At 40.5% G+C, this 21,914-nt stretch overlaps 1 protein-coding gene across 2 annotated transcripts in view; it reads right to left on the bottom strand.

Annotated features, from left to right (window-relative positions):
- MFHAS1 (multifunctional ROCO family signaling regulator 1) overlaps positions 1-21,028 on the bottom strand; it is a 30,420-nt gene extending 9,392 nt beyond the window's left edge. For both annotated transcript variants that reach the window (XM_081944593.1, XM_081944594.1), the window contains exons 1-2: positions 17,251-21,028; positions 1,360-1,635 (exon numbers count right to left, since the gene is read on the bottom strand). In XM_081944593.1, coding sequence (XP_081800719.1) covers positions 1,505-1,635; positions 17,251-20,563 — 3,444 coding nt within the window. In that variant the 5' untranslated portion in view covers positions 20,564-21,028 and the 3' untranslated portion in view covers positions 1,360-1,504. The remainder of the gene's footprint in view (positions 1-1,359; positions 1,636-17,250) is intronic.
- Between the last annotated feature and the right edge of the window lie 886 nt (positions 21,029-21,914).

Genomic DNA, 21,914 nt, shown 5'->3' with positions numbered 1-21,914 from the left:
CTGCCTCCATCATCTTGTTCTGAAGTAACAGAATTGAAAGGAATGAGCCCTTCCATTTTAAATGCAAAGTATTAAAAAAGTCATCCTTTCAGGTAAATACAGTCCACTTTGCACATTCAATATTTGTTTTATTAGAATAATTATAGCAACAGGGCAACCTAAAATACTCATTATCAGCAGAAACTTTGTTCATATTGATAGTCAAACCTGTTCCAGGTAGTTAGTAGAGAGAATTTTTTTTATCAATTAATGTTTGGTTTAAAAAGTATTGGTTCACTATAGGAATGACTGTATAAGTGGAGACTGGGGAGGTAAACTTTTGAGTGATCACAGGCCAAAATTAATGATCATGGCCTTTTGGGGGCTGCAGGAAATCTTTCAAAGACATGTTGATGTCTTGGAAAGAACAAGTTTGAATGTTAATTCCTTCCATCTTTTTTCCAGGTATTTAAGGGTGGGAACAGGAGCAAAATAGTCAAAAATAAGGATGATGAAAATCCTTGAAAAATTGACACCAGGACTGTATACTGGCAGTAACATTTTTGATTGTTCTAGGGGGACTGCGGGAGGTTGGAAACAGAAATAGGAAGAGTTCTCAATTTCTGGAAATACCCTGCTTTCATTTCCATTCTTATTTTGGGAGGAAAAAAATAACATTTCCTACCAATCGCATTGGTGCTAAGGTACAATGTCTGAAAGTAGTTGGTGTTAGATACTTGTTCTAACTAGTGGTTTCCACCAAGGTCCTCTGTTCTGGCGAGAACAGAGGTTTAATCCTATTGGTCGAAGGGTCTGACAGCTCCCTATAAAAGGGCTGCTGTCACTCAACTTTCGCTGGATTGTTCTCACTTGTTGTACTTAATAAAGAGCTGTTGTTACCGTTAAGCCTGTGTGTGCCTATCCATTACCCAATCTAACAGTTTGAACTGTAAATGTTACATTACGATGCTATATATGGCCTGTTGGATACTCATCTCCTAACTCAAACTGGTTAAATATGCTTTGGAAGATATTGGGAAGAATCTTCTTAGTTCTGCAATTTTTTATACTAGTATTCTCTAGATACATATACAAATAGGAATTGCTTCCTCTGACACTTCTAACTTATAAACGTGACTATGAATTACTCTCTCAAAGAATTTACTCCCCAGGCAGTCAATGTTTGCTCAGATTATACGTTGTTGATAGAATCCAAAGCACAGGAAGCATAGAAATACTACAATGTGTACCATAAAGTATAAACTTAAAAAAAAAAGAAAATTAAACCACTCTCACAAAATTCTGATAAACCCTACCCCCCCCCCCCCCGATTTAACTGTAGTGTGTTTCCCATTTGCAAAAGAAGCAACCCCACTATACCTTTATTTCCCAAGATGTGATATTCAGGCCCCATAAATAATTAGATCCATCTCTGGGTGGTACTTCTCCGAAAATGCTTAGCAAGGGTTTAAGGGGCATTTGATGTGTCCTTATAATAGGGGCCAAGGCAGGCGACTTCCAGCAGTCACTTGGAACAAGGGCTGATCACTGTTGGAGTAGGGGGATAAACCAAAGCCACATTCACTCGCTCGTTACCATTCTTCGGACAGATGATCTCAGTTACTCCCTCTGGCCTGGGCTGACTTAGCAATTCTCCTGAAATAAAGGGAATAGAGTAAACTAATGTAACAATTTTGTTTAGATTCACAAAGGTGGTAAATTTCCAGTCAGCTACAGGAACATGTAATTGAAATGTAATTGACTAGTTGAAGATGAATATAATAAGAAAAAAAATCACCCAATATAATGAAAATATTGATAAAACCAGATGGCTAAAGAATTATAAATGTCCTTGATGAAAGTTAATATGCATCATTCGTGCTACCTTTACATTACTTAAAGCTTTGTAAACTCCAGAGATATTTTCCTTAATTGTCCATTTTTGCATGCATCACTAGAAAGAGACTGAAATTCAGAAGACATAGAGATGTGCTCCCTAAGACTAAGGTTTCAATAAATAAATTATAATTAACAGATATGAAAAACCTGGAGGCAGACAAAATTACAAACTCACAACTTTAATCTTTCTCAATATAGAGATTTCTTAGATATTAAAATATAGTGAATTTGTATGAAGCAATCCCAAACCAGTAGACTAGATCAAGGTCTATTCATGTCAATGTTTTTTGAAAGTATATCAGCATTTGGCTATTTATGTAGTACTATGTTACACAAACATAAAAATAGAAGTCTATTTCTACATCTCTCCCTCAAATCCCTGGCTGAATAAATAATTTAAGACAGAATTTTGAACAATACATTAAAATATTTTAAAGGGTGAAAAATCCATAATAATATTTATCTTCTGATCAGGGAATAACTTAGTTGTCTGAGAATCTGTTCTATTTTATTTTTCATTTTATCTATTCTACATAATCCCACAGCATGACAGAATTTCTGCCACAACAGTAAGAGACACTGGCCACGTGAATTAAATAAGCCACATGCAAATGATCAATACATGCAATCATAAATGTGTCAAACTATGAAGATGAAAAATAAAACTTAAACAATCATCTTAAAATACATATAAAATCAGCCTGTGACTTCATCAACTGGCCACTGCCAAGTGTTAATATGTTCTGCATTTCCATTTTCTGTTCTGCTCTGACTTATTATGTTAAATTGGCTTTCCAAATAAACTGAGAATAAAAGCTGACAAAAGTTAAAACTAGCAATCCTGATACAGTGTCTCTTCTTGAGATTATTTAGAGGCAGCAAAACCTGCAATTCCATATTATGGAAGAAAAACCTACATATGGAATCTGGACTCAGGTTCCCACAACTCTCAGCTGTTTTTTAAAATAAGATGCTGTGCAAACTGGATTTAAGAGATGCAAAGATAAGCATGACAGCGTACAAATGAAAACCACAGAAATCTTAAGGAAGTTAGGTGAAACGAGATTGTGCTCAAGTAAACAATGCCAAACATTATAGGAATGTCATCTGAATGGGAAAAAAATAAAACATTAAACTCTTGCTTTACTGAATTAAACCCCAAGTGAGAAAATAGACATGCTTTACAGATCAGTGTCACAAAGTCGTGTTGCCCAAGCAAATTACTGACTTCTGTTCTTCACAAAGTAAAAAAAAAGGGAGCAGGCTGTGAGGACATATAAATGCATTAGTCTTCCTTACTGACAAAATCTCTTCCATTTAGAACATAACTGGAATAGCATTCTTTCAGAGGAATGACACACTGCAGGAGGGATAGTTGTTATCATGAATAAAGTGGATTACAGAATAACAGAGTTGCATGGAACCTTGGAAATCTTCTACTGCAACCCCCTGCTAAAGGAGGAGACCCTGCACCATTTCAGACAAATGGTTGTCCAGTCTCTTCTTGAAAATTTCCAGTGATGGAGCACCCACAACTTCTGAAGGCAAGCCCTTCCACTTATTAATCATTCTAACTGTCAGGAACGTTCTCCTTATTTCTGGGTTGGATTTCTCCCTGATAAATTTCCATTCACTGCTTCTTGTGCTGCTTTCAGGTTCTTTGGGGAATAGGTTAACCTCCTCTTCTTTGTGGCAGCCGCTTAGATATTGCGGGGACTGCTATCCTGTCACCTCTAGTCTTTCACTTCGTTAGACATATTTAGTTCCTGCAATCGTTCTTCATATGTTTAGCCTCCAGTCCTCTCAATCATCTTTGTTGCTCTTTTCTGCACTCTTTCTAGATTGTGCCACAAAACGAATACACCTCAAGATTAGGATGCAAAAACATCTCCAAGGATAATTGCCAAAATTATCCTTGCACAATAGTGCATGAACAACATAGTTAAGTACAATAATGCAAGATTCAAATTTAGTTCCATTGCTATTATGACTGCATAGCCAAAATTCTTTCTGTACTGCCATAACTCCCACTATCTTATCATTGAAACTTGTCACATAAGCTAAGAATGTTTATTTTCCAAACTCCAAAATTAAATAAATGTAAATAAATGTAAGTACGAAATAGTCCTCGACTTATGACAATTGACCCCAGAATTTATGTTGCTAAGTGAGAATTAAGTGATTATTATCTCATTTTATGACTTTTCTTACCATTTGTTAAGTGAATCACTGCAGTAATTAGTAATACGATTACATGAATTTGACTTCCCCATTGACTTTGCTTTTCAGAAAGTAGCAAAAGATGGTCATATCACCCTGAGACACTGCAACAGTCATAAATATGAACCAGCTATCAAGCATTTGACTGTAAGTCATGTGACCGTGGGGATGTTACAATGGTCATAAGTGCAAAAAAATGGTCATAAGACACTTAAATTTTCAGTGCCGTAACTTTGAACAGTCACTAAATGAATTGTTGTAAATTGAGGGCTACCTTTAGTTTTAATGACCAAAACGAGTCGCGTAGATGCTTGCCTCCCATTCAGAAGGTTGAGAGTTTAATACTAGATAGCAGCAGATATTTGTCCTCACAAAGAAAACATTGGATACAAAGAAAAAAATATTTGCTGCAAATTCTGTGTGGTGTCAGGAAGAGCACCCGGCCAGTAAACGCTCAGCTCTATCCAGTTGTCTTGACTCTGCCTCGAATTAAGGGATTACAGGGTGTCTTGAAAAGGAAGATTTGATGGTAATTTGGGTTGTCATTTTGAGACCACATGCAGTTTCCCTAAGACAGCGATGGCGAACCTTTTTTGGCTCACATGCCATAAGTGGGGGGAGCGCAGGGGGATCGTGTGCAGGCGTTCCGCACCTACAATGCAAAGCGAGATACCCCCCCATGCGCATGCACGCATGAGCCCCCCCCATTTTTTGCATGCTTTTTTCGCCCTCCCCAAGCTCCTATAAAGCCTCTGGAGCCTGGGGAGGGCGAAAAATGGCTTTAGAAAAGGCTGAACTCAGCTGGCCAGCACGCACATGCATGCTGGCCAGCTGACAGGGCAATACCTCACGTGCCCTGACAAATGGCTCCACGTGCCACCTGCGGCACGTGTGCCATAGGTTCGCTATCCCGGCCCTAAGACTACCAGTGGTCCCAAGGCCAGATACATGGAACTAAAGCCTTGGCTTCTCTGCCATAAGAGATCTATTTTCTCTTGAAAATGAAGCTAATTGTGAAAGAATTATATAGGAACTAAAGGTGTGGATAAGATACTTTACCACAAGTATCTCTCCTCAAAAAAGTCTATCTGTTCATCAGGGATACTTGGAGCTTTCACTTCTTTGAAGTAAAGAAGAAAGATCTTTAGTGGGTTGTTCACAACTGTGTTTAGTTGTTCACAGAACATTTGCTAGCAGTTTAGATTCTCCCTCCTGCACTTCACATTCTGAAAATCTGATTTGAAACATTGGGAAATTCTCTGAAACATCTGGTGGCATCATGAGGAGAGAAAAGCAAGGCCAAATCCCATTGCACAATCAGAAGCTCACTTGCATAACATTCAACGTAATTCATTCAGTGTTTTAGTTCCAAAGAAATCTGTTCCTGGAGAACTGCATTAGTGCTTGTCCTAGCTTGTCTTTACATGACTTTATTATTATAGCAAGCTTTTATATCTTGTTTCAACTGAATGTGTTCTCAGCATTTTCTTTTTCTGAGCCAGAACATCTAGTAGTTTAATTTTGTATTCCTTTTATGTTCATCAACTGAAACACTTGTGGTTTAAGAAGAACATTGAATTGACAAATATGTCTTTTAAACAATTGGTTCATAGGGAAATTCATTATAGTTCGGTTCTCATTAATGTATTAGATCAGTCTGGACTAATGCTAACCTACTACATATTTAAGGAAAAAAATGTCTAATTTCATTCTAGTTGTCTTCACTGCCAGTAGAATATTGCTTTCCAATAGCATTCTTTCTTATATGTAAAGATATATTTTATATTATATATCTACATATCTGCCTACCATTTTTCCACATAGGTTTGACAATTAATGCTACTATGATTAAATTGGTGTTGGCATTTAATTTTACAGTATTTGTTATTTTTATGGAGAAATAAAGAAAAAAGAGTGGGAGAAAGTTTCCTTTTTACAGTGTTTACATCCATCCAATTTTTGCTCATAATAAACTTATTTATCAGTTCTTGATTATTTAAAGGCAAGAATTTGAGAAGATGCTTAAATAACTCTCAGTTTAGGGTTCTTCAGACAGATCACTTAATGAATTTGATGAAGAGGATTATCCCAGGGCTGTCAAACTTGCAGCCCATGGGCCAGATGTCTCACACACTGGCCATGCCTACGCCCGGTTTAGCGAAGGGGGGAGAAGTTGTGATATGTCACGTGATGACGCCGTGACAATGTGAGTTTGAGACCCCTGGTTTACGCTAACAGTCTAAGCCTCCATCAATTTGGTGTCCTGTAAGTACTATGGAGAGAAATGCCAGGTATTAGCATGCTATAATGCAACTTCTGAGCAATATATACTGCTCCAAACGAAATAGGTGCAACTTCTAAAATATTTTATAGAACAGAAACAAGTATTCTGAGCCTTGAAAATGGGATAAAAATAGGGTTCTTGACATGAGAAGCACATATGGCTCACTTCTGGTTTAGAGAAGCTCATCTATTCATATTACTAAACTGTAATATGGTTTGTCTGCTTTTGACATATCCCAATGTGCAAACTCAAGCAATGTGGTTGGTAAGCCATAATTTATGCCTTAATCTCATCTGTGAACCAGACCACTATGGCCATTTAACAAATCATGGTTGAAGCAAATAACGGCTTGTCACTGTATGTAAATTATCGACTGTATAGGTATATGCAACAAATCAAGTTCAAATTTAAAAGATGGAGTACAAAGTTAAGAGTAAAAAAATGGTCCAAAAGTAATTGAAAAGTAATTTTGTTTTCTGATTTCAAGAATACATGTAAATTATTTAATTCTTACTTTTCAATATGGCAATCATTCAATTCTGACTTACTATTTTTGTTTTGGCTTACTATTTCTATTAAGCCAATAGATCATACCACTTGGGGCTAATTGAGGTTGTAGACTAAAACATGGAGAGGGATTACACATAATACTGATATAGTAATTTCAGGAACTTTTATTATAATGACAAGTAAATGCACATAGAGGCATGTATGTATGTGTATATAAAAATACATTTTGGATACTATTTCTAACACTTTTCCCCCTTCTCCAACACTGGATTCTGTTTCCCTGAACTTTATTTCTATGCTATAAATTCCTGGAGAAAGATAGATGGTTCACAGGTGTGTTGGAAACAGTTCTGGGACTTGATAAGATCAAACTAATTTTAGTACAGAAACTGTGTTTTAAAAAACTGTCCTGTACATAATCCAGTCCAAATGAGTATCAAATAAATAATTGAAGCAACTTAAATAGGATGTACAGCACCAATTTATTCTTGATGTTAAAGATAAAAATAAGCTTTTTACCAGACAGACTTCCCCTACATAGTGTACTTTTAGGCTCCCAAATATTCAAGTATTTGTAACTTTGAAATACATACTTGTATGTACATACAGATTAAAATATATGAGTATTAACTGCAACTAATTCCAAAGTATTTCCTCACAGAGCAGACTGTGGCTTCTTAACTGGAAGAATGGTTCGATCTGGTACCACTGATACCATTTTTACCAAGTTGGGTAATAAAATGTCTGCAAGGAATCAACCAAGCTCAAAGAGCATCAAGGACCCCACTATTAGATTTGGAGTAGCCTGTCAAGAAGTTGTGTGGATATTTTGGACTTCAGCTTTCATCAGCTCCAGAAATAGAATGCTAAGATATTATGGAAGGTGTAATCCAAAACATCTATAATTATTTTGCCTATTCTTGAATCGCTGCAAAAAACATTTTTGTTACTATCAGGATGCTGTATTTCTCTGGAAAAGAACAGAGAAGTAATATAAACAGCCACAGTTCCTCATAAAAGCTTTTTACTAAAGACGTTAATGTGTTCCATTATTCATGGTAAGGATATCAATCTATCTAATGGTTTTCAAATGGATGGCTTAATAACTGTTCAAAAACTGATCAAAATAAACAATTTACCATTATCTTCTCAGATCACAAATCTACCCTCTATGATCTGTGGTTTCTGTTTGCATATCACAAAACAAGCTTAGCAACAGGGAGCAGATTTTTTTTTTTAAAATAAATCTAATTAGAAAACCCACTTATCTACTGGTAATGGCAAAAGGATTAGTGATGTCAGGCATTACACAATTGCAGAAATGAAATCAAAGTAACTTCAAATTATCGCTTCGAAAAACCTAGCCTATACTGTAATCAATCATACCTCATTCACGATAATGTGGATAAATAATAATACTGATTCATAATAATGGAAGACAAAGTGGTGCTGGTACCAACATAACGCAGCCATCCTTTTTACTGCCACTCTATAATCTTTTCCCACCTTTATAAAAAACATTATTCTAATATTTTAAAATTAAGTAAGATAATATACTGCAAAGAAAAACACCATATTTAGCTAAAGGAATGTGTTTTGACTCCACAAAGATCCCATTAGGATAGTTCACATTCTTGTAAATCTTTTTTTCATGAGTCATCTTGTTCCCTATGATGCAAACAAGGTCTCCCGTGGCAACCATTTTGTGAATGTGCCTACCACATGCGCTCAATATTTCAAATATGCTAGTTGAAACAGGTTACCTACTCCTGAGACATGTGATTTGCAACCGATGGAAATAAATGTAAAAGAATGCTATACAATGTTTTTAACATTTCCCCCCCAGAAATGAAGACTAAGGTCCTGAGAGCCACTTTAGGTTACATTTCCTAGAAGAATCATAGTCCCGGTACTATTTTTATGACGACAAGATCAACATTATCAAAAATTTGTATTAATCTATTTATCATTAACAAGGCATTTAATATATTTCTGTTGAAGTACAATTTGTCTCTGTGAGAGCCTTCACTGGATGTTTTTCTGTTTTATGAAGTCCCTTTCCCAACAAGCTGCAAAATATTTTCTGCATTTCATTGTTAGCCTTGGGATGAAACAACTTGATTCTTGCATTTTGGAGATCAGATGAACAATTTAATTCCAATAACGGAATAACTTTATGGACCTATTCATTAGGAATAATAGATAGAGATTCTTATAAAGATAGAATCCATCATTTAAAACTCCAGCGAGCAAAGTTTCACAGTAGCTTTTCTGTTAGAAAACAGAATGCCTTTTCTGTTGCTTTATGTAAAGATCCAGTTCTGAAACACCACAACTTATGTCAATAATTTCTCTTAATTTTAATGTTTTTCAGTATTTGCAGCAAAGTAGGAAAGTCCATTTTGAGTTAAGCCCAACTCCTACCGGCTTCCTAGACAGGCTACATATGGTTTTCATAGCAGCAGTATGGATGTGTTTTTGCTTTTCCCGTCTTCCAAGCTGATTTTTCAACTTTTCAGTCTAACCTACGGCTTTGGCTATATTCATGAAATCATCAGGAGCTGTGTTTGATTCAAAGGCATTTTTTACCTTCACCTGTAGCTATAGTTACATTTAAAATATACCTGCCTGTGGAAAATTAACTAAACAGAATAAAGGCTAAACTGACACTTTCCTGTCTTCTGATCCTAAGGCTAACTAATAGATCTAACAGATTCCAGTGTGGTTTACTATAACATCTTAGTACAAAATATTGTTTTAAACAATCTTGTACAAAACCACCTGACAACCCGCAATTTGAATAAAATTAATATTTCATGATAATTTTGTAGACCAGTTTTGATATGATGATAATTCAGAATCCTTCAGAGAGGCAAAATTTCAACTAGTGACTGGTGATTGCACTTTTTATGCTATTTATTTTTTCAGAGCCAAAGGAATAGGATAGTAATAGTATGATATTCATCAGAATTTTCTGTGCCTTCATTCTTTTTCCTAGTTTAACTGTGGATAGGTTTTTAAAAAGGATATATTTAAATTATTTTTTCACTTATTTTCCCACTTTTTTGAAAGCTAATGCACAACTGAAATAAATGGGGAAATTGCAATTTGTGCCCAATTTTTCAGCAATGAAGTCTTGGCTATATGAGCTATCAAAAAGGGAGTTATAAACTGTAAGTAGTGCTCAGAACACAACGGATCAAGGGCACCTTGATTTAATACTTTGTTTAGCTTATGCTGGAACGAAGGTCTCTGCTTCTTACTATCCTAACAAGGTAAAATAGAGATTACCTGGTGTGTTTCGTCATTATCACTAACAAAAGGAATCATATGGGAACAGTTGGACTGCAGGCAGCTTAATTTGCTTCCAATAAGAATTCTGAATTGGAATTCCAGAATTTCAAAACACTGGATCTCAGTGTTTCTTGAATTAATTGCTATTGGTTGGATGGGATTAAATTTATACATTTCAAGAGATTCACAAGAGTACGTTTTTAGGCCTCTTCTCCACACTCCTGGTAGCAGGCTTTCTTTCAGATGGGAGGAGATATTGCCACCTGGAACACTGTGGTCCCTGAATTGCACTTTTTATTTCAGAATTGAGCCCAAAATTCCTGTTGTTAAGTGAGACATTCGTTCAGTGAGTTTTGCTCTTAACAGCTATTAAGTGAATCACTGCAGTTGATAAATTAGTAACCTGGTTGTAAGTGAATCTGGTTTCCTGTTGACTTTGCTTGTCAGACATTCACAAAAGGTGATCACATGACCCTGGGATACAGCAAAGTTCATAAATCTGAATCAGTTGCCAAACAGATGAATTTTGATCATATGATCATGGGGATACTACAAAGGTCAAAAGTACAAAATGGTCACAAGTCACATTTTTCAGTGCTGTTGTAACTTTGAACCATTAACCAAGTGTTGTAAGTCAAGAGCTACTTGTATTATCTCTGAAAGAAGGCTAAGAGGGAGCAACAGTCCACTGCTGCAGCTACTGTTGGGGGAATGATGAGCAGGGAAGAGGATTCTTCTCCCTTTTGCTGCCTGCCTTCCCCCACCCGCACCAACCAAGGACAAATCTTTCCCTTAGCTCTGCTGCACTCTTTGTCCCATGCTGGTGCAACATCCAGTCCAAGCGCAGATTCTTTCAAATGTGAAGATAGCTCTGGCTGCTACTGTTGGGAGTGTCAATGGCATGTGATGGTAAACAAAAACAAAAAAGGGAAGAGTCAGCAAAGATAGTAAAAGCAAGGGAGGTAAAGGTGGCTAGAGGACAGGAGACAGAAAGGAAAAGGAAGAATGAGACAGACAAAAGAGGTTGTTGTAGGAAAATCATTGTGATGGTAGGTGTTGGGTTGCAACACAGGGGTTACCGGTGGGAGTAATGACTGTGCGGAAAGTTTTCCATGAGGTTTCCTTGGAGATGTGGAAACTCAAGTTTGGTGTAGTGTTTAAGCATCAGACTAGAAACCACCTTTGACATGAAAATAACTGGGTGAATTTGGGCCAGTCCCTATCTTTCAGCTCTAGGAAGAAGGCAATGGAAAACCACTTTCAAAGTCTTGCCAAGAAAACTGTAGCAATGCATCTAGGCCAGAATCAACACTGACTTAAAGGTGCTCACTCAGGCATTTCCTAGATTCTAGAAACTTGATTACAGGGGAGAGTGTGGTCTTTCCAGCCGAAGGAAAAATAGCCATGGAAGCACAGAGCAGCCAGATAGGTGACAGCAATCCTGCAACAAGTCACTTGGAGCCTCAAAAGTACCCAATCTCTGTCATTCTTCCTATGCACAACCCAAAATACTTGCCTGAAGAAAGACTTGTTCCATTTTCTCATTAAAACATTTTTGCTGGATCACCATCTCCAATGCCAGGATAGGGAGATATAAGGATGAGCTTTCAGAATCAATTATTTAATCTAGAACCAGGAAGTTAAAAAGAATTCCCAATGACTCTAAGCTAAATTAGCTTAATGAGCGTCACTTGAAGCCTGTACAAGTGAATAGTGGTTGGAAAATATTACAAGGCTGGAATACGTACGCATTCTTTCTGTAGCAGAAAAGCAAGTAGCAAATTCCACACTGTTTCAAGAAGCAGTTAGCAAGAAGATCAAAGAATCTCCACCCTAATGAACTTACCAATAAATGAGGTGCTGAACGACTGCTAGGGATCTGACAGCTAGCATTATAACATAATAACCATCACACACTTCACAGCACTTTCTCAGAACCACTCAACTAAAGTCCTTTCTCTTCACATAATATGTGATGACAGATGAGATAAGAGAGTAGTTACTTTTTCAGGATAGCTATGCTCCTTGTTTCTTTTAATAATCCACCTTACACACTAGAGCAGAGAAGGGCATCCTCTGCAGGTTCAGAAACTGCATTAAGCCTCTCAAGGTTTTAGAGGGCCACAAGAGATCATCTACTGATGCAAAAGGATGTCCCAAAAGGGATGATCAAATTTTCTTTGGGTTTTATTTTGGTCTTTCCAGGTACGTAAAGGTGAAGTTTGGAAAGCAGGAAGCTTTGGGAAACAAGTCATTCGGATTTCCGCTCTTGCAGTCTTACAGCAACTTCACTGCTGAATTTTAAGTGAACAATTTCATGGCATTAAGAAGAGATGCAAATGGGATGCTATATACAGACAGCATATTGCTTTACCACACCATAAGAGGTGTTGTATTCTAGGGAATTGACACGTACAGTTAGGCCTTGAAAATAATGGGTAAAAATGATCCTGGACATTTCAAATATGATACCTCACAATATTTTGACGTGATGACCTCAACTTTGGGATGCTCTTTTGAATGTTTCTTTGTCAGCATGATCATAGAAACAAAATTCCTATTCAATGAAAAACTAACCATATCTTTGGCTACTGAGATGGGCAGCATATAAATTTAATACATACACCAGCCATCACCGATACACACACACACACACACACACACACACACACACACACACACACACCTCCATTGGGCCATGTCAAACCCCAGAAGTCTACATTCAGAATTCCACCTTTACCCATGAGTGAGAAGAACCGTATACTTCGTTGCTTTTCAATGAAAAGGCTCATTCTGGCAATAAATCTCTTGGGAACTTAGATGGATAAATAAAGAACAAATAGGGTCCTAAGATAAATGTTCAGTCCATCATACAATGGGTGCTCTTACAATTGTTCTTGAACAATGACTATTCACATATACCTGCAGTTCCATTAGATAATCCCATTTTAATGTGAAATTAAACAAAATCCTAAAAGTGCTATCAACATATTAGGAAGGTCTTAATCTCACTTTTTGCAAACACAACTGAGAATGAGAACTGATACATCTTGCCATGTTTAAGCCCTATGTTCTAGTTTACACAGCTACCAAATGAAGAAATGTAAAATATTAAATGGGATATATTCTCATGAAAAAAAATATCCACATTTATAGAGCCAGGAAGTTCTGTATCCAGGCATTGTCTACAATAAAAAAAATCAAAGATTACAAAAACCAAATTTTAAATTATCACTGTGTCCTTCAGAGTTATTTACCAAAAGCACATACAAGAATAGCAATGATAAAATACCACTGTATAAGAACATTTCTAGCAAGGTAAAAACATACCATTTGAACAAAGTAAAATCTGCTCAATTCTTCTCTTCTCCATCTTAATGAAACACATTTTCAAGTACTTGAATGGCCTGAAAGAAAGCCCTTCTAAACACATTGCTTATTAAGATCAGATGTTTGTCTTGACTTTTTGCCAGCATATTATGTTCCGTTTTCCAAAAATACTCTTGGTGTTCTGACTCAAGTCTCCATTACAAATCAAAAAAGTACCAATCATGATGTAAAAGCAATAGATTCAAGACAACCCATTATCAGAAAATCAGTTTGTCATACTGTACTGAAAATTTAGAGTGATCATCACACTATGTCATGTCTCGGGTACGGGGGAAGGAAGAGAAGGTTGATTGTCTCTCCTACTCAAACAATTAAAAGATGGGATAGACATAGCATTTTGCAATTCTTCAGAACAATGACTCACAGTCTTACTTAATTTATGTTCAGAGGTCTTCACAACCATTTCTCAGATTCTGGAAGAAGTTAAGCTAGAAAAAGGGATAATTCATGCCTCAGTGGCTCCCTTTAAGCCCTACAAGATAATGTAATCTTGGGCACGGCTGAGAGCTGCAAAGTGTGTGATATTACCTGGTTGTGCAGAGCAAAAAGCTTTAATATTGTGGCTGATGATACAATGGCACTATTGATGGTATACAGTGCTTTTATACATTCATACACATATATTTACCTTTTGCTCCCAAAGGTGTAGATAGCAAGTATCAGCCACTAGCATACTATCTGAATGTATAATGCACACCACCCTCCATCCAGCGTCAACCAGGAAATAGTACCAGAATTTACCTTAGCTTTCTCTTTGCGTTTCTACTTTACCTTAGCTTTCTCTTTGCGTTTCTACTTTGATCAACTAGAGCATGAGTGTGTGTGTGTGTGTGTGCATGCGTGCGTGTGTGTGTACGCCAAACCCAAATCAGCCAATGATGACTTTTGGTAGTTGTGGAATGGAAATTAGTATGTTTGAACAGAAACGTTCCATGCTGAACCATGTGCCTAAGATGAGCACAATCTGTGAACTGCCCCTTAGTAACTGCAAGCCTATACTCCTGCCTAATAATTCTATATATTATGTGGTAAGAATATACAGGCCTGTTTAAGATTTCATCCCCATGATAGGAAAGAAGAGCGTCCATCTTTCTGAAAGCCATCTTTCTCTGTAGTGATTCCCATACTGTCAAAGGCGCCACACCCTAGATATATCTGTTGCAATTTATTTTGTGCTACAATGCACTTAAAATAATTATGCCTGGCTCTTGGGGAGCCACTGGTCTGCTTTATGGGTAGAGAGCTCTTAGTGCAAATTGCCAATATACAGAGACTGGAGAAATACAAAAATCCTGTTAAATGAATAAACATCAAAATCATTAGCTATTTATATTGGCTTAGGAGAGCTATACAATGTGTTAGAAGTGTATACAGAAATAGATTTTGCACAATGAGAGAGCATAGTAATGGAAATGCTGGATTAGGAGAGGTGAGAACCCCATATGGTTTTTAATGAGAAAAAAATAAAAGGAGAGAATGTTATGTATAATACTTGAGTTCCTGGATGAAAGGCTAGATAGAAATCTAATGACTATGACAGGTATATCATAAATCCATAAACAAAGACTATATTGAGCATGTTCAACAAACTCTTTCAAGATATGATCAAATTTCCAGAAGAAAAAAATAGGCTCCACTTTACTTAATGGTTTTAACTTTCCCCTTAACGAGCAATTTAGATGAAAGTCCTGATGAGATATTGTTTGCTTCCGTTATACTGTTTGAAAACCAATTAAGATTGCTTTTTTTTAACATTTTGAGGCTGTTTGCTTTATGAGCATTCAAAAACATTCAGAATTATTTTGCATATTATTCATCAGGCCTGGAGAACTTATGACTGCCTGAGGTGAAAGCAACAAGCACACACCCATCCATTTCCACATAGAGAAATTAAGTGGGGAGTCAATCACATGGTGACACTGGAAACAGGACAAGCCACACGGTAGCAATATATAAATAATTTGTTTTAGGCACAAACATATAAAAAGAAGTATTGGGGAATAGAAGAAATTTCTAATTGATGCCCATTGCACAAGGCTTGGATGCCATAAACATTATAGGCCTATTAAGATGAAGGGTAGCAACACACACACACACACACACACACACACACACACACACACCGGGGAAGGGAATAACCAGTATACTTAATCGCTGTTTCCTGAGTTAATTAAATTGGCTGGGTTCATACAATGATTCAATACAACGAATCATAAATTAAACAGCAATGTTCCCCACAATCTCGCCAACCATATTTTAACTTGACATATTGTGCAAACACAACCATAAACAATTTGCAGAAGCACCTGAAAAAAGGATATGGATTCAGTGGCAATCAAAATGTGAATAATGCATGGAAATGAATACTCAGAGCTAAATAAAGCAGCATTCAGGTTGCATTCTACATTCTACATAAAGTTTAGAAACTTTTCTCACAGTGCTACAGCGTCTACTCAACAAGAAAGAGTATATTAATGCTTACTTACTAAGTAATAATTTACCATAGCAATATAACTACTGAATACGTCAATTAGGAGAAGTTACCAAAACTATTTCAGGGTTATTTTGGGAAAAGATAACAGATAGCCATTTACACCTATTCTATTACATACTGTAGATCCATTTGACATTTGGGAAGGTAATATAGATGCCAAGCTATAGTGCACAAAAATTTGAACACTTTTCGTGTTTACCTACTTCACTGTGGACAAATTTCAATATATAACTACTATCTGCCATTATGACAAGTAATACAAAAAACTTTTGTTATATTTCTACAATTTACAGAGTCCTCGACTTACAACCTTTCATTTAATGACTGTTCAGAGTGACAATGGCACTAATAAAAGTGTCTTATGATCAGTTCTCACACTTATGACATCGTCCTCACAGTCATGGGTGATCAAACTTCGGGTGTTTAGCAACTGGCATGTATTTATAATGGTTGGCGCATCCCAAGGTCCTGGGATTGTTATTTGCAACCTTCCTAGTGAGCTTCTGACAAGCAAAGTTAATGTGGGAAACTAGATTCACTTAACGACCACATGATTCACTTAACAACTATAGCAATTCATTAAACAACCATGGCAAAAAAGATAGCAAAATGGGACACAACTTTAACAACAGAAATTTTAGGCTCAATTGGTCATAACCTGAGAACCAGCTGTATTAGAACACTGGGAAGTGCTGAAATTTCTCATCTGGATTAAGTAAATTTGCCTGTACAGAGCATCAAACCTACTTTTGGATATATTCTTCTTCTTTTTGCAACAATCGGACTATCAGGACATCCTAGGTGGGATTTTAAGTAAAAAATTCATGCAGATATGTGGTAAATGGCTCCCTATATCTACCTTTTTACAGGCAACTACCTGCACTTATTGGCAAACTGTAATCTTTATTTAAACACTGTGCATATTTAAAATTTGGCAGCACATAATTGGCTGAATGCACAAAAGCGAAACAGAATAGGAGTTAATTAGATGGAAAATAACCAGGAAATCCCAAGACTGTAGATTAGATTTGGATATTCAAAAACATCCCAGAAAAAGACAACGATGAGACACTTTTGTACCATTGCCAAGAAAACAAGTTGGCTGTGCCCATATATCAACTAGGAAACTGAACTCAATGCAAAGGAGACATTATCTTCACAATCAGCTAAAGTTTCTTACCTGGAAAGGTATGTGGGTGGGGTGACCCTCTTTTAAGGCACTTGGAACAGAGGACATGCACACTATAGTATAAGCCTGGCCATTCTTGAAGCAGTACGTTTAGTTCTTCCACCAATGGGGTTATGGCTTGCCAAGCTGTCCATATATTTGGTAGAGATGCATGGCTAGCAATAGACAATATATCTGGTTGTTGGGTGCCTTTGGCAGGCCTGTAACTTATAACTACCGGCACTTTCCCTCTGTACGCATAGATCTGATACTTTCCATCTGACCGCTGAACCACATGGCTGTTAATCTGCACACTGTAGCGAGCAAACAATCCAGGGGGGAAAATAAAGGGAAAGTTGTACTCAATCTGCAGCTGTTCTGCCCCAAAAGACTGCCCACCCAGGGTAGTACCATTGATCCATGCCTCTGCATGAGGCATCTCGTTCTTCACATAGCAGGGGAACTTGTACCACGCCGTAGCTCCATTCAAGGGTTTTGATTTGGGCTTGTTAACCCCGTAACAGAGTCCCATTTTTTCTAACAATTCCAGCAGAAGCTGCAAGTCCTCTCTGCTTTGGATGTGGGGCTTGAGCAGCAGATGAATAACATGGGCAGGGAGAAGGCCATGAAGCAGAAATCCTTCCACATAGTGGTGGAGCTGTGTGGCCTTCATCTCATCCATATGGGTGCTGCTGAGCAGTTTCTGGAGCAATACTGAGGCATCATGCTGGCAGAAGACATTGAGAATGTCGATGAGCCTGGGCAGATTGTGGAAAACATATTCTCGTAGGGTCTGGTGCTCCTCAAAATACAGCAGTTTGCCACTCTCATGCAAGTAGGAAAGTGCACTTTGGAGACGATCCTCAGTCAGCCCTGCCTGCAGGCCAAGTCGAGCAGAGTCCCACCAGCTTAGCCACAGCTGTTGAGCTTGGGGTTGGAAGTGCAGCTCCTCCAGCATCTGCCAGGATCTTGGCAGAACCCGGTGCAAATTTGGAAAGATGTCTCTATGCTCTGCCACTGAAAGGAGCTTCTCTCGCAATCGGCGGACCTGAACACAATCCCAGCAGCTTATAGGTAAAACTGGGGAGAGGATTTGTGGACGGTGGTTGAGCAGATATTGGAACTGAGCTTTCTTGCGCCGTAGATTCTTGTCCGACACCCCATAGAAAGCAACATGGGGGCTAGAGCAGCGCAAATCAAAATCCTGCCCCAGAGCTTCATCCACCTGCCGGGCCAAAATCTGTAGGCCTTCATAGTCACATTTCTCCTGCCAGGCAATCTGGCGGTGGATGTCTAAACATTTCTCCTCCACCTCCCGTTCAGGACACAGGTCTGCATGTGTTCCCACCATACATACCACGGCATGAGGCACCTTTGCCCCCAGCCAGTGAAGAAAATGTCCCACAGAAGGATAAAAACACTGTGGCATGTAAGTGTTCAGATTTACTACCAACACATAGAGGGCTCCAGGAGAGAGGAAGAACGGCTGGATCACATCGTAACTTGGGTCTCCTGCTAGCTCATATACAATGAAGGTTAGACTTCTCTCCACATCTGCTGTCCAGTCTGCCACTTCAATACCTTTGCTGCTGCCTGGCAACCCTGTTACATGTGAGCCTGCAGGCCTCAGGGGATAATTCCCCAAGCAGGTTTCTCTATGTATTTTAGTTGATGGGGACAATGGGATATCATCCTGCTGCTCAGCAGCAGAGCCTCCTGCCTGGGTCTGACCAATAGCTTTGGGGGACTGACTGAACACATCCCTCTTCTCAGTGGAGTTATACCCTAAACAGGAACATTTCAGAGGTGAGACAGACAAAGGGGAAGCCTCGGGCTGTTCCACAATGGGAAAATGGTTTGGCTGTGCTTTTGGAGAGAGAGGCTGGGGCAGGTCTCTCAGGGGTTGTATGAAGCACCCCCTGCTTTGGGTTCTTTCAAAATTTTTGTTAGCAGAACCGAAAGATAACTCTACCTGCTCCTCTTCCTCTTCCTCCATGAGGCACTTTCTAAGCAGAGTTTTGCCTGCGTTTTTCAGGCCCATGAGGACTAGTTTGAGACGGGGCTTAAGGGCAGGCTGAGAATGAGCCAGTTCCTTCTGGTAGGCAGCTATGTAAGGGATGCCCTTCATACAGACCTCATAGGGGGGTTGGATCAAGGGGTTGTCTTTGATTTTCCAGAGACTCACACGACTGAGTTGGCCAAACCCCTCTGGAAGGATGGCAATCTGATTTCCCTGAAGTACCAGTTCCTCCAGCAGATGAAGCTTGACTATGGAATCAGGCAGGTAGCGGATGCGATTGTTGTCCAGCCAAAGCGTGCGGAGTTGGCAAAGCTGGCAAAGTCCAGCGGGCAACAGGGTAAGCTGGTTACGACTGAGGTAGAGCTCCTCCAAGCCAGGAAGGGCCAGCACAGCTGCCGGGAAATCAGCCAGCAAGTTGGATGAGAGGTTCAGCATTTTGAGACGCTGCAGGCTGCCAAAACCAGCAGGCAGGACACTCAGGCGGTTTCCATCCAGCATGAGGCTCTCGAGGGTACCCAGCTGGCACAAGCCCTCGGGCAAGGCCTCCAAGCCAGTGCCACTGAGCCACAGGATTTTCAGGTGCCGAAGACATGTGATGCCCTCCGGAAGAGACTGCAAGAGTCGGTTGCCAGAGCAATCCAGCTCTTCCAGGGCGTCCAGCTCCAGCAGCGGTTGAGGGAAGGCAGAAAGCTGATTGTGGTCCACGTCCAGGGTCCGGAGCTGTCGCAGGTGGGCCAGGGCCTCAGCAGGCAGGTGACTAAGGCGGTTGAAACTCAGATCCAGCTCCTCCAGCTGTCGCAGTTCGCCCAACCCGCTGGGCAGCGTCCCTTCGCCTCCCAGCTGGTTGTGGCTGAGGTTGAGCTTACGGAGCCCGCGCAGGAGCGCCAGCGCCTGGCCGTCGTCGCGCAGGCAGCGCAAGCGGTTGTGGCTGAGGTCGAGTTCGGCCAAGCGGCCCAGGTGCCGAAGGGCGGCGGCCGAGGGCAGATGAGCTAGTCGGTTCCTCCGCAACGAGAGGACGCTCAGGCTGCTGCCCACGGCAGCGCACAAGCCCTCCGGCAACTCATCCAGGCCGCGCCCGCTCAGGTTCAATGCCTCCAGCGGCGAGGTCGGCGGCAGCGGCGGCTGCGGCGGTTGTTGTTGCTGCTGCTGCGAGGATTTCAGCTTCGGCGGTGCCTCCGGGCCGCTGTCTCCTCGGGAGCCCAGCTCTAGCTCCAATTGCTGGAGGTTGCTCTGCAGCTTCCTGGCGCGCAGGGCGGCGTCTCGCCAGAGCCGGGCCGCCTCCTCCGGACGCTCCATCTCGGCCATGGCGCTACCGCCGTTGCGCTTCTAGGGCGCAGCGAGACGGGAGTAAAAACGGGCCCGGGCACCTTCGGCCCCGGCCGTCTTCGTCCGTCTCCTCCTCCTCCAAGCCGGGCCGCGCCGCACAAACCTGGCGGGGGGCTCCGCCGCCACGCTCGCCATGGAGAAGGCGGCGGCTTCGGCTACAAAAGGCGCGCGGCCCCCGAGAAGTCCCGTCTCCTGCGCCTTCGCCGCCGCCGTACCCGGCGGAGCATCCTTTCTCCCGGGCGGCCGCTCCCAGCACCAGGCGACGCCGGTGGATGCCCTAACTGGGACTGAGGAGCCGGAGGTGGCGGCGGCGGCAGCAGTTGCCGCGGAGGAGCAGCGAGAGCAGCCGTAGCGCCGCCTGCCGGCACGTGACTGCCTGCCGGCCTCCGCACCCGGAGCCGCCCTTGGATTCAGGAAGAAAGGGCGCGTCAGGGCAGAAAGCGGCTGCTTTTCCTCACGTCCCTTTATTGGCGCGGGTGAGGAGCCCCACCGCATCTGCCAATCATCCTGCGGGGGCGTAAGGAGAGCTGGCGGAGGGGTTTCTTGAGGGCAAATTCACTCTGATGTAGGTGGTTTACCTTTCGTGTGGCGTCCTTCCTTCCTTCCTTTCAGAACTAGGCTAACCTTCCCTGCTTGAGAGTAGAGACTTTGCAATAGGCTTAAGATGGTCAAAGAGGAAAGAAGGGCCTCTAAAATCCAGGGGTGGGTGGGTTTGTCTTGGAGAAAAACACTGCTCCTGTCCGCAGCCTCACCTTTATTTCCTTTTTTGGCTTTGTGGATTGCATCGCTTCCTGACCTGAAACCTTATTTAGGATTGCAAAAGCCTGCAGAAAGTCGCCCACCACTTTCTTAGAAGCTCAGAACGATATGGCAACATCATTCCCTCCGGATGTGTTTGTGACTCACCTTATCACCAGCAAAATACGGTTATGTTACAATATTCCTGCATGACAGCAAGCTAAAGAAAAGTGCACAATTTCCTCTTCTCCCTCCTTGTCCTCTCCCTGCCCCTGCGGGTCAGCTTGCCCAGAATTTCCCCAAAAGTCCATTTTGTGAGCTTCACAATGAGAATTTAATTTCACATCTTTTCAGACGTAATATAGCAAGGCAGTTTTACCCTACTTTGCATCACACCCCGCAACACCCTGTAGCTGTGTGGCATCAGAAGCTAGTGTTTTGTCCATGGCTGAGGGGTCATGGGTCCTAATAATGAAGGCAGAACATTTGTTTGCCTCCTAAGAAATAGGATCCCATCTGCATCTGCAACAACAAAAAACAGATTAATGAACCCTGCAGCTATGTGTTGCACAAAATGCTAATCCAAGGTTAA

This window comes from Natrix helvetica, assembly GCF_964273705.1.
Source record: "Natrix helvetica genome assembly, chromosome: 2".
NCBI classification, from domain to species: Eukaryota; Metazoa; Chordata; class Lepidosauria; order Squamata; family Natricidae; genus Natrix; species Natrix helvetica.
The sequence above is the reverse complement of the archived record's forward strand: the minus strand, read 5'-3'. Positions and strand labels throughout refer to the sequence as shown.